The 14,148-nt window shown below is 39.2% G+C and overlaps 1 protein-coding gene across 1 annotated transcript in view; it reads right to left on the bottom strand.

The window, feature by feature from the left end:
* Nucleotides 1-556: 556 nt before the first annotated feature.
* Nucleotides 557-14,148, bottom strand: part of LOC149222799 (HIT-type Zinc finger family protein) — a 121,845-nt gene continuing 108,253 nt past the window's right edge. The window contains exon 6 of the mRNA XM_089385637.1: nt 557-1,512. Coding sequence (XP_089241763.1) covers nt 557-1,512 — 956 coding nt within the window. The remainder of the gene's footprint in view (nt 1,513-14,148) is intronic.

Here is a 14,148-nt window from a genome sequence, read left to right as displayed (position 1 = left end):
AAGAGTCCAGGAATGCTTTATAAACTTCTCCATTCAGCAAGTTTACTAGCCAGAAAAATTGTTCTGAGAACCAACAACTAAGCAAAGTATCTTTCATTAATCACAAGCTAAAAGTCCCATTTTCCCATCAGTTGTCTAAACATATGCATTAAAATTTAAGAACACAACTAAAATGATCAAAAATATAAATTTATCCCCACAACCTGAGAAATTCCAAATTATGAGCTCATAAATCAGACACTAAAATAAGGAGAAAACACAAATAATGAGCTTTTCTTGATTAGATACAAATGACTATAAATCAATATTCATGTACAGAAACTTCTGTTTCTAGCACAACTCTTACATAACCTCTTCAATCACGACCTTGGGCTTTTGGTTTTCCTGTCTATTAACATTCAAAGTATTCCCCACAAATTGAGAAATTCCAAATTATGAGCTCATAAATCAGACACTAAAATAAGGAGAAAACACAAATAATGAGCTTTTCTTGATTAGATACAAATGACTATAAATCAATATTCATGTACAGAAACTTCTGTTTCTAGCACAACTCTTACAAAACCTCTTCAATCACAACCTTGGGCTTTTGGTTTTCCTGTCTATTAACATTCAAAGTATTCACTGCAATATTTCCAGAATCTCTTGCAGGAAGAGTATTCTTTTCAACTTCTACAAGAGCAGCCAGGGAAGTCCAAACTTCTTTCGGTTGTTCATTAGTCCAACACATCAGGAAGTAGACTTTCTTTAAAGCAAATTGAAGACTCTTCCGACCATCATTTCTTATTTCTTCTCTCCTAGCTTCGTGATTTGCTATCATCTGTTTACTAGCATGTTCCCTTTTCTTGGATCTTTCACCTTTGACCACCTTTGCAGCTGCCTCAAGTAGCCTGTACAAGTCCATAAGTGCGCATACAAGGGTTGCCCTACCTAGCCTTAGAAGAGCATGCACATCATCAAAAAGGCAAATCCCAAATCTCAATCCACCAGCATGTTTGAAGCTTGCGGAACATGATGTCTCTAAACACTTTGACAAAGCTTCACTAACAGTCTCTGGCAAAGCTACCTGACTTAATACTGCAGACAAACTTAAACAAACCATTGCTGCATCCAGGGGATCACTTTTCCAGTCTCCATTAAAGAACCGAAGAGTAAAGCAGTAACTGTATATCACGTCAACCATATGAACAGCCAGTAAGGGTGATGGATCCGATTTAGTCAATTGCCCTACTGAAGATAAGGGATTCTCCGGACCAGCTGGTATATCACTCAGGTCATTCTCACCCAAATTTGCAACTCCTGGACTAAGAACCCTTGACATTCGATCATTTGATATGTCCAGTGACTGAATAAGTTGACATCCTTGACTGGAAAGTGAGATTGTATGTGCAGAAGGCTTCAACCACCATGGTTCCCAAGGTCTTACCATGTGACTTATTTTACCTGATGCTACAGCCCGCAAGAAATATTTTCTTTCATTGGCTGATAAGTCATCCAATGACATATCATCTCCTGAAGACAACACATAAGCATTCTGACCAATTAGACATGCAATTCAATGTACAGACAAGATTGATTTATAAGCTGCAACATCTCTGGAAAGTAAAATGCTACTTTCGAATACTCGATTATAACAGCAACTATTACAGCATTTACTGAATGAGTGGAATTTTCCAAAAGACTAGTTTTCGAACTTTTACATGCCGAACTATCCTGAAAAGTAAAGTCTGCTAAAACAGTGACTAAAAGCTGGGTTCCTCCAAGTGTCCACTTTGTAAAAGTCAAATAAAGAAAATTTGTCCATATGGAAAGTTGTATTTTCTAGGAAATGGATTGTTTTTAGTTTGACTCCTATTGTGAGTCATTAGGATTGGTCATAAAGTCAAATTGAGTCAATATCATGTATGAAGGACCCTTCTTGGGCATGTTACATTTTGTATGAGTCATTAGACAAGATTGAAAGCCCTTCAAGACAAGCACAAGGCATCCCTCTTCAAGTTGGCTTCAAATGGAATTAATCATCTCACCAACTGACATGTCGGCTCATCCTGATGTCATGTCGGCTTATATACATGGGCAAACAACTATAAATAGCCCAGTTCAGATCCCATTTCAGAGTGAAATTGCAGAACAGTAATTCGGTCAAGTCTGAAGTAAAACAGTGCGAAGGAAGCTTAATTATCAGCGAGGGGAAAAGGAAGAAAAGCGAAGCTCTTAGCTTCATTTTTCTTGGATCTGTTTTAGGGTAATTCTGCTGTCACATATGCGTAGAAGGAGGTCATCTGTTGCAGTATGGTCGAGAGGAATTACAGTCCTCTTAGGAATTGGAAGAACAAGTCTAAGAGGAAGCCGAGGCAAGCTAGAAAGAGTCCCTATGCAAAGAAGGCCTAATTCTAGGAGGCCGAAACTAATGAAGGACTAGGAAGCCGAAGTTGAAGCGTAGCCGAAAAGAAGGAGCAGAAGCTTGACTAGTGTTGACTTGGGCTCGGAAGAGAAGCAGTGAAAGAGGACTTGTGTCTTGGTCTTGGAGAGGCAAATAGGTCAAGCGTCTTGGTCTTGGTATTCGTCAATTGGAATCTCTATAAGAAGAAGAATTTGTTCGGGTTTTCCTCTCAAGAGTGAGAGGTTTTGGCCCTGGCTGATAGCCTATATTTTGTGTCTCTTGTCTCTTTATTATTTATGCATTGGTAGTTGTTTGATGAAGAAGAACACTAATAACCTAAGTAAAAGAAGATCCTAATCTAAAGAAGTAAAAAGCACTCAGAAGCAGTGTTGATAATATCGCCGATATCTCGGCGATATTCGTAAATATCGCGCTATTTTCTCCGAAACGAGATATCGGCCATAAAAAATCGCGATATTTTCCAACTTCGAAAATCGCGCGAGAAATCCGAAATATCGGCGATATATTCCAAAATATCGCGCGACGATGGTAAATATCGCGGCTGGCTGTTAAAAAATTTCCGCGCCGGCTGTCTGTATAAAGGGTTTTTGCGCTTGGTGTCATGCTCTACCATAACCCTAACTGATATATATTTCTGATCATGAGTGTCATGCTCTACCATAACCCTAACTGATATACAAATGACATGGTTCAACCTGTGACATCTTCACACTATCCTTGCGCAGTGGGCTTTGGATACACATCAGTTACCTCAATACTTGATAACAGTAACCATGTTTGTAATATATGTAGCAGTAACCAGATCTTGAGACAGTGCCTTTAACCCTGCTGTGACTATGACCCTTGATATGGTAAAAATCACGTGACTGAAGTTGTTGCTAACTGTGACTCTAATGAATAACGGTGATATGGATATGTCATATGACCTATGTGACTTGGTGATCTTGTGACATTAATATATGACTTAGGATGATGATAGTAATAAGGGACAACGCTCTAACATTAAAATTGGTGGTGTCAAGTGTGATGAATGATCTAGTATCTACAACATGCAGGACTGCTTCTTGGGCATGATTGTCTTGAGATTGTGGGAAAAGTATTAGGTTGATACATATATGATATTGCCAAGGAGCAGAGAATAGAAGAAGAGTTGTGCTATTGAGTGTTTTGGCATCATTTAACTGTGATATGATTTATAATATTGTGCAGGAAATTAATTAAGTGTTGGGATTAATGTCCCACACATGCACATAGTGTTTAAGGCTGAGACAGTGAGGAGGATATCACTGTAATATTACCCCAAACTAGTTTGAACTTTGAAGTTTGAAGTTTGAACTGTGATCAAAGTTACACCTTAAAAGTTAAATTAATGCTGCTCTAATGATGGTTCCAAACCGCATATAAAATTAAATATCAGTCCATATAAAATTAACAACACAGGGAAGCATATAAAATTAAATATCAGTCCATATATTTGAGTTTGTAAGGTTTAGTTCACTGAGGAGTTTTCATAAACAGTTTGCAGGCAATGTACAGTGATCAACAAGAAAGCAAGAAAGCAATCTATGTCACTGTCATTAGCACGATTAGCACGATTTGGTATCGCCTTTGATATATCATTTGATTCATTTCTATTTGACATCATATATATCAGTGTTTTCTTCATATTTATGTGCCAATGTGTTTAGTTCATGTTGTTATTGCTTTATATGTTTAGAAATCTGAAAAAAATGAATATATTATGCATTTTTTATGCTTGCCGATATTTGCCGATATTTTGCCGATATTTTCGCCGATATTTCCGATAAGATATTTTCCGGACCCTCGCCGATATTTTCCCGATACCGATATTATCAACACTGCTCAGAAGCATTTACTAATAGAAGAGAAATCACTTAATTGCTATGCCCTAGATTTCTCAACATGGTTTCAAAGCTAAGGTGACAAAGTCAAGAAAGGGCATCTTATCAAGGGACACTCAAGGATCAAATCTCGAGGAAAGCATCAAAGCTATGAAACCGGATTCGTCCCCCAGGCCCTAAGTGTCCCGAATCCGGCGAATCGGACATGATTCGGGTGGATTCATGTCCGAAAAACAGCAGACGTCGTGTTCGATTGGGACACTTCGAATCTGGAACGTGTCTCGATCGGGACACTTTGAATTCGGAAATCAAGAACCCACACAGTGTTATAAAGGCGTATTTCCCCATTCTATTTGCACATTCACTTGTTTAGTTTGCTCTGGGTGTTTGGGAGCAAGGAGCAAAGGGCGTGGGAGCATTTTCAAGGATATTCAAGCAACAAATAAGTGCTTGCGCCTGTCAGATTTGATGATGGTGATACTATAGAGGGGTCATCCTCCACACCAGCAGATGCAAAGATGACTTTGGATACAGAGGAGGAGGATGCAGCAGAGGAGAGCAGTGGTGACCATGATGATGAGGACAGTGACGCTGATTTTGATGATGACTATGAGGATTGATGACTCATGAGTCATGAGCTACCTACTGCCTTGAGGCTTGTATACTTGTAGACTTGTAGTTGTAGTTGTTTTGTATTTGCTATTTCTATTTGCCATTGGCATTGCACTACCTATTTAAACAGTAACACATTTTGATTTTGATGACTTAATGAGAAAACTACAATATATTTATCTTACTATCTTGTCTTTCTCCTATTGGATCATTGATGAATTGAATATGTATTATAAATTTATAATTTATCATTTATGTCACAATTGTATTTGTAATTTTGTATGCATAATGTTACTTTGTAAAACTTACATCTAGATGAAGATCTATGTTTGAATCAATGAATTTGTATCATGAATGAGAATTTGTGTAAGAAATATCTAATTTTTAATATATATATATATATATATATATATATATATATATATATATAACGTATCCGAACGTGTCCTGTTCCGGGGGGTCAACATGTCCGTATTCGACACTCGAATCCCTGTATCGGTCGAATCCCGAATCCCCGTGTCAGGTGACTTAGCATCAAAGCAAAGATCATCTTTAACGCAAGATCTACAAAGGGAGCATTATAACCCTAGATCGAAGGAGTCTACAAAGAAGTATTGGGATCATCATCAAGAAAAGAAGGCCAAGTTGAAGAGAACTACAAATCAAGGTCCTTACCATTGAAAACATCACCAAGAATTCATCATTGATCTTCATCAAATGATCCAAAGAGATCTGACTCTCTGTGGGATCAAGGATCACTCTTGAAGAAAACTATCTTCATCAAGGAGAAGTTTTCTACTCTCTATATTATCTTCAACATCCTGTACGGGGTGAAGGATCATGTGATCCCTCATCTTTCTGGGAAGAAGACTGCCAAGGAAATGTGGAAGGCTCTGACTAATTTATATTAGAGTGACAATGCCAACAGAAAAATGGTGTTGAACGTGAAGCTAAGAAACACCAAGATGTCTAAGTCAGATACATATGCCACATATATCACAAGGTTAGAGTATCAAAAGACAAGTCCAAGATGAGTTGGTTGCAGTTGGGGAGGCCATGGCAAATATAGAGTTAGTGAGGATAGACCTCCAGGGATTTTCCAAGCATTGGGAAACCTCTGTCAAAGGGATTATAGCATGTGAACACCTACCTAACTAGGAGAGGTTATGGGATAAATTCATACATGAGAAGATTCAAGAGGAGTCTCTTCATGGGAGCCATGCTAAAGGTGATGATGAAAACCTCGCTGGAAAGAAGGTTAAGGTCCTTAATTCGGACAATGGGGGTGAGTGTGTTTAAGAATCAAGGGCAATTAGATGTAGTGTGATTCTTCTTGACTTGATAACAATTTGTGGAGTATTTTTACTTTTTCTTGTTAGCTTAATGTTCTTCCTCTACTTATTAATGCATGTGCGTGTACTTCATCAAACTGCTACCAAAAACATAAGAACAAGAACACAAGATGTTGGCTCTCTGCCAGGGCCAAAACCTCTCTTATCTTGAGAGGAAAACCCTTTAGTAAGTTTCTCTTATTGAAGCTTCTATTGATAAATGTCGAACCCTAGACCCTTGACTAGAATGTCCTCCAAGCACAAGTCAAGTCCTTTCTCCTTTCTGCACTTTGTTCCCCGACACTTAGTCTTCCTTCTTTCGGCACTTCGTTCCCCCATACTTCGTCCTCGTTCCAACTGTTGTTAGATCTTGTTTCACTTGTTCTAGAAGAGACACTTATCCTTGATCTTTGATGAGACCCTTTCACATGGGATCTTGTCTTCCTATTCTTCACCAACCAATGAACTTGTATGACTGTAATGGGAGGGATGTTATGACAACAGAGACAGCCTCCTTCTCTTCGCACGTGTGACTGTAATAGGCTTTAAAACAGTCCTATTAACTTCGCTTTCCTTCCTTGTTTCTTCGCTTGAGTGGGAGGCCTTTTAGGCCTATGTTTCTAGCCAAAGTGATAAGATATGTTGACTGTGAGTTTCTGTTGTTATGACTGCAGGCAGCGTTCCTTTTCCTCGCATGTGTGGCTGCAGCTTGCCCTAGAAACAATCCTCTTAGGCTCGGTGTTCTTCCTTCCTTCTTCGTTGTACTAGAGGCTCCCTTTCTCGTCTCTTTTTCACCCTTTACTCGTTCCTTCACTTCGTTGATTTTAGAGGTAAATTGTGTTATCTTTAGAGGAGTGGACAGCCTCTATATATAGAGGATTGTCCCTCCTTTAGGCCGACTTGAGGCCGACTTGCAGACATGAGGCCGACTTGACATATATAATTTGGATTGCTTCTTTGGTGGTGTCGTTGCATGGAGGAGACTTGTTGACTTTGCTTGGAGGTATTCTTTTGACTCTAATACATAAATATACATGGTGTAACATGCCCTTAAGGTCTTCCATAATTTCTTTTGACTCTTTGACTCACCTATAGCACTTTAACATGTGCTAGACCTATTTCAATGAGCAAGAAACTCATTGACATATATTATAAAAATAATATTTCTTTTCTTGAATAAATACAAATATCAAAAGTACATTTATGAAGACCGAACCTAGTTACATTTCCTTCAACACTCCTTGTTAACAAGGTGTTTGGCTATTCTTCAATCTTGAAGACTTCACATAAGAGAAACCAGATTGGCAATCCATCTGTTATAGCATCATAGTAACCAACATTGTTTCCACAACAAGGCCTTGACTGACAGCTCTATCTCTCAATAGATCAGAGCACAATGTTGGCGAGACCAATGACTTATAGACACCTTAGTCATTGTCTCTCAAGGTACATACCCACCCGGGTGTTCATTGAGTATGACCTTCTAGGACTATTTTTATCTTGGGTTCCCAACCCTCAAAGAATATCGGTCCTCTTGCCTACTCTTGTCTTGGATGCCCTACACATCCTCAAAGAGTATCAGATGCTAAATGATTACCCAATCCTCCCATTCTTTCTTCCAAGTGAAGACAAGAATGTTGTGTCTATCTCTTCCTCTCAATTGAGGAAGACATGCCCAAGTATCCTCTGACAAGGTACTTGTCAAAGTTCCTTTGTAATTGGGAACTTGTTATAACTCCCTCTTAGCTAAGGACTTGTCCATTCATCAACAACTTCTTCTTCGTGGGTCCTCCAGCTGCTTGATCTCCTTCCTTCCTTCGATGTCATGAAGTCTTTGTTCAAATCTTCTTTTTGGTAGGGCACCATCCATTGATCACTTTCCTTCCTGGTTTGTCATGTCATTGCTTCCTTCGTGGAAAGTGTCCTTGACATATATCAGGTTCTCTTGTCATCTAGCTACTCCTTTGTCATCTGCTTCGGAATACTCTTCTCATGGATGCTTCATTGTACTTGCTTGTTTACATGCTTCGATCTAGTAGCCCTTCATGACTTCTTCCAGATATTGCTTCAACATTAAATGGTACTTTTGCTAGATGGCTTCTTCATCATGACATCTTCGTAAAGTAGAATCAGTTATATGCACCTTTCGTATCTCCAAGGCCTTCATAGGTGTCAAGGGTCCTTTAATCTTTTTCCTTCCTTTATTAGAGTTGTCCTGCCTTCTTTCAGGAGATGTCTTCAATGAATCCTGTCAAATAGTGATTCTTCGTAATCATGGTGTTCTTGACATGCTTGATCTCTTTCTTCATTTGCTTTCTCTTGGATAGATTAGTCAACCACCTTATGCTCCTTGTGGGAGCACTTCTTCATTGATTGCTTCTAGGACTAGTCAGCATTCCTTCTTCACTTGCTTCTTAGTCAGCAATCTTATACTCCTTATGTGAGTATTTCTTTTTGTTGACCTTCATTGCATTGTAGTACATGCCTTCGAGCATGTCATTGGTGAAAGAGATTATTTCCTACTTGATCATGTCATAGAACTATTCCCATGACTCAACAATATACATATGATAACATGACTAAACTTTGATGCATACATACCTCATCTTGATTCTCCTTTGATCATATTATCTTCAATGGATTGTCCATGGTGTGGCCCTTCTCGCTTCATCTTAGCTTGCCTATATATCATCCTTTTCTTGAATCCCATGAATGGGACTCCCAATGAGACATCTGCTTTTGTTTATGAATCTTCGTTTGAAGATTCCATCAGAGGATCTTGAAGATCCTTACCCTGCAAATGTTTCTTTCTTTTTGATGATGGAGGTCTTCTAAGATTCTTAATCATGATCAATTTTCTTTCATTGTGGATGAGGTCCTATACTAGCTATGCTCCTACATGAATATCTTGAGCTATATCTATCATACTCCTATATTCTATAAGATATTTCTAACCATGCATTTTGTTCTATTTATAAATGCTCCTTCTACCTGAGTATTTTGAACTCTATGTTCTTCATGCTTCTAGATTCTAGAAGATGTTTCTAGCCATGCAATTTTATTCTATTCCTACATGCTCCTATACTACTCCAAACTTTGAAAGACGACTTTAAGTAAAGAAGTAGACTTAGTCATACTAGAGATCCGAAGGATCTTCCTTCTTTTGCTTCTTTTCTTCTTCTTTCACCTCTTGACTCATGTGAGTTTCTTCCCCTTTTCTTTTGTTGTTGTTGTCCTTCTTGAGTTTTGGACAATTCCTTTTGTAGTCTCCATATTCTTGGCATCCAAAGCATTGAATTTTCGACATATCTCTATTGTTTGTTCTTCGTGAACTAAATTTGCCAAATTTTCCCTTTCTCTTGGCCATGGTAGCAAAATCTTGCTCCTTTCATCCCACATATTCCTTTGCTTTGAGTCTTGTTTCCTCTATCTTGCATAGAGACCACATTTCACTTAGTGGGGTGGCTTCCTTCTTGGCATATATGCTTGATGTGAAGTTGCCCCAATCCTCAGGTAGGGCATTGAGTACTACAATTTTCATTTCTCTGTCAGACATTACTTCTCCCAACTCTTGAAGTTGATCCCTCATCTCAGAGATCTTCGTGAAATATGGAGCTATTCCTTCCTTTGATATCTTCATCTTCCACAAATCATTTCAAAGATATATCACTTCTCCAGTTGTGCTTACCGAGAATAGCTCTATTAGTTTATCATAGATTTCTTTTGATGTTTCAAGTTTGGAGACATAAGGAATGAGAGAGTCCTTGATAGATTCTATTAGAATCCTTTGAGCTCTTGTCTCATCCTTATTGTACTTGGCTAAGGCTTGAGTTTGTTCCTTAGCAGGGATAGTGATATTCCCTTTGATATGTTCTAGAAGTTCATTCTCCTTGAGAAGTAAATCAGTCCTCTTCTTCCATGCAAGAAAGTTATTGGTACCTACCAATTTGTTGCTTTCCTTGCAAAAAGACATTGATGTATATTCAGAAGGGGACATATACTTGATAGATTTTGAGATGTAGTGGACTTGCTTTCTCATTGAAGACTTGATGGCTTGCCTTCCTTAGATTTTGATGTTCCTTAAGTAGCTTTCTCCATATGGACTTGCTTGATGATGAGATTTGCTTGATGACTTGTAGTGGACTTGCTTGATGATGAGATTTGCTTGATGACTTGTAGCTTGATGTAGGTCCTTTGATTTGCTCTTCTTGTAGGTGCCTTTATGTAGGGCTCTTCTTCTTGCTTTGTAGTCTTCCTTGATGAGTGATGGATGGTAGACCTTCCTGGCTGGATGCTTCAACTTTTGTAGATGTCCTTCCTTGATGAGTGTTCTTGAGATGCCCTTTCCTTGATGTGTCACCTTAGCTCTGATACCATGTTGAAGAATCTAGGGCAAATTAGGTGTAGTGTGATTCTTCTTGACTTGATAACAATTTGTGGAGTCTTTTTACTTTTTCTTGTTAGCTTAATCTTCTTCCTCTACTTATTAATGCATTGTGTGTGCTTCATCAAACTGCTACCAAAAACATAAGAACAAGAACACAAGATGTTGGCTCTCTGCCAGGGCCAAAACCTCTCTTCTCTTGAGAGGAAAACCCTTTAGTAAGTTTCTCTTATTGAAGCTTCTATTGATAAATGCCAAACCCTAGACCCTTGACTAGAATGTCCTCCAAGCACAAGTCAAGTCCTTTCTCCTTTCTGCACTTTGTTCCCTGGCACTTAGTCTTCCTTCTTCCGGCACTTCGTTCCCTGGCGCTTCGTCCTCCTTCCAACTGTTGTTAGATCTTGTTGCACTTGTTCTAGAAGAGACACTTATCCTTGATCTTTGATGAGACCCTTTCACATGGGATGATGTCTTCCTCTTCTTCACCAACCAATGAACTTGTATGACTGTAATGGGAGGGTTGTTATGACAGCAGAGACAGCCTCCTTCTCCTCGCACGTGTGACTATAATAGGCTTTAGAACAGCCTTATTAACTTTTCTTTCCTTCCTTGTTTCTTCACTTGAGTGGGAGGCCTTTTAGGCCTATGTTTCTAGCGCAAGTGATGAGATATGTTGACTGTGAGTTTCTGTTGTTATGACCGCAGGCAGCCTTCCTTTTCCTCGCACGTGTGACTGCAACTTGCCCTAGAAACAATCATCTTAGGCTCGGTGTTCTTCCTTCCTTCTTTGTTGTACTAGAGGCTCCCTTTCTCGTCTCTTTTTCACCCTTTACTCGTTCCTTCACTTCGCAGATTTCAGAGGTAGATTGCATTATCTTTAGAGGAGTGGACAGCCTCTATATATAGAGGATTGTCCCTCCTTTACGCCGACTTGAGGCCGACTTGCAGACATGAGGCCGACTTGACATATATAATTCGAATTGCCTCTTTGGTGGTGTCGTTGCATGGAGGAGACTTGTTGACTTTGATTGGAGGTATTCTTTTGACTCTCATACATAAATATACATAGCATAGCATGCCCTTAAGGTCTTCCATAATTTCTTTTGACTCTTTGACTCACCTATAGCACTTTAACATGTGCTAGACCATAATTTCTTTTGACTCTTTGACACACCTATAGCACTTTAACATGTGCTAGACCTATTTCAATGAGCAAGAAACTCACTGACATATATTATAAAAATAATATTTCTTTTCTTGAATAAATACAAATATCAAAAGTACAGTTATGAAGACCGAACCTAGTTACATTTCCTTCAACAGAGTGTACCTTCAATGAGTTCAAGGACTTTTGCAAGGAAGCAGGCATCAAGAAAAAGTTGATAATTCCTTACAACCCACAACAAAACAAGGTTGATGAGAGGAAAAACAAGGCCATTGTCAAGGCTACTAAAGGCATGATCCATGATCAAAATTTTCCCATGTTCCTATGTGCAGATTCGTGTAATACAACAGTCTACATTCATAACAGGAGTCCTCATGTGAAATTTCCACAACTGTAATAAACTGGAATTTAATCTTCTATCTACTAGAGATTATTTGTCTTATGTAATTAACTTTATGGAAAATAATGATTAAATCACTATAGAAATCTTCACAATTCAAAATGTTGTAGAATATAAAAACTAGAATTGAGAAATATGCACACAGACACAAAAATATGACACCGTTATTTTTGGACAATTGTCCCTGGAAAAACCTCAAACAGACAACTAGTGGAGCAGATCAGGGTCTTATTATTATCTTCAACAATTTGAGAAATTACAACTGGTTTATTGTCTCCTTCTACAACTCGATCTAGCCCTCTCCAGCCACTCGCACTTAGGTTGTTTGCACCTCTGCCCAGAAATGTGCACTAGTGGCTCTAGTAAATTTGTGTAGCCCCTTGGAATGTGTCACTGCAAGTCATTCTGCCTCCTGTAGCTGCTAAACCCACTTGCTCTGCTTCCGAGATACAGATCTGGCTCACACTACTATTTCGGCCTCCTCTGCAGATGAATTCAGCCTCCTCTTCCTGTCTCTCAGACACTAGAAGATACTGAGGAAATCTCCTCTGAACTCCTGCTCCCAAATATCTATTGAAAGTTGAAACCCCTGCCTTTGGTCCTTCCCTAGCTTCAACTGCACCCTTGTTGAATACCTGCAATTGGATACTCGAATTGCTCAAATGATGCTCGACGCCTTCTTCAACTCGCTCTTATAATCTCTAGTTGGAGTTTCAACGACCATGATCACATCTCAACAGATGGCTAAGATCATCTTGACTCTGTCAATTAACTTTTTCGGAAGTCTCTAGAGTAAAATCGAACTTCCCCAATTAATTCACTTTAATTAACCACTTTTCCTAAGTTAGATTTAGGAGAAATTTTAATTATGGCTAATTAATATAACTGAGGTGCCTCCAAGCCTTTTCTCGCGAAACTTTTTTTGGGTTTTGGAGATCTCATGTTCCTTAGCCTCTTAGACATCATAGAGACTAGAACACCTGTCCGTTGCTACCAAAAACTAACACTCCCTCTTAGCGAGGAAGGTGTTCTCCACTATACCCATTTTCTCCTTAAAGTAGACAAACTGTGCTCTCCCCTAGGCCTTCATGAGTATATCAGCCATCTACTGGTCTGTGGGAACATGTTGTAGCTAAACCGACCAACACTGCACAACACAATCTCTGAATTACCTACTCTCTGTTGAAACCCCTGCCTATGATGCTTCCCTAGCTTCAACTGCGCCCTTGTTTAATACCTGCAACTGGGTAGTCGAACTACTCAGATGATACTAATGCCTTCTCCAAACCCTTTGACCTGCTCTTATAATCTCTCGTTGGAGTCTCAACGGCCACAATCACATCTCAATCGATGGCTAAGATCATCTTGACTCTGTCAATTAACTTTTCCGGAAGTCTCTAGAGCAAAATCGAACTTCCCCAATTAATTCACTTTAATTAACCACTTTTGCTAAGTTAGACTTAGGATTATGGCTAATTAATTTAATTGAAGTGTCTCCAAATATTTTCTCGTGTAACCTTTTCTGGGTTTTGGAGATCTCATGTTCCTTAGCCTCTTAGACACCATAGAGATTAGAACAATTGTTCGCTGCTACCATAAACCAACACCTCACAAGGTTTTGGGGGACAAGACTCCTAAGGAGGTGTTAATAGGAGTGAAACCAGAGGTCAGACATTTCTACATCTTTGAGTGTCCGATGTATATCCATGTACCATCAGAAAAGAGGACAAAGTTGGAGCCCTAAGGACAAAAGGGCATTTTTGTTGGGTACAGTGAGACTTCCAAGGCATACAAGGTGTACATTCCATAACAAGGGAAGACTGTGGTGAGCAGGAATGTGAGATTTGAGGAGCACAAAGCCTTGACGAAGTCACATGATACCATAGCAGTGGCAGATGACCAAGAGCGAGAAGCTCCAAAGGTTGAGGAGAGGCCAGCAACACAAACATCCGGTACTCAGTGTTTAGATCGAGAGGAGGAGCAAGAAGCA

This window comes from Pinus tabuliformis, chromosome Q (assembly GCF_031772625.1).
Source record: "Pinus tabuliformis cultivar Carrire ecotype Pingquan chromosome Q, CPIR1, whole genome shotgun sequence".
Lineage (NCBI taxonomy): Eukaryota > Viridiplantae > Streptophyta > Pinopsida > Pinales > Pinaceae > Pinus > Pinus tabuliformis.
The sequence above is the reverse complement of the archived record's forward strand: the minus strand, read 5'-3'. Positions and strand labels throughout refer to the sequence as shown.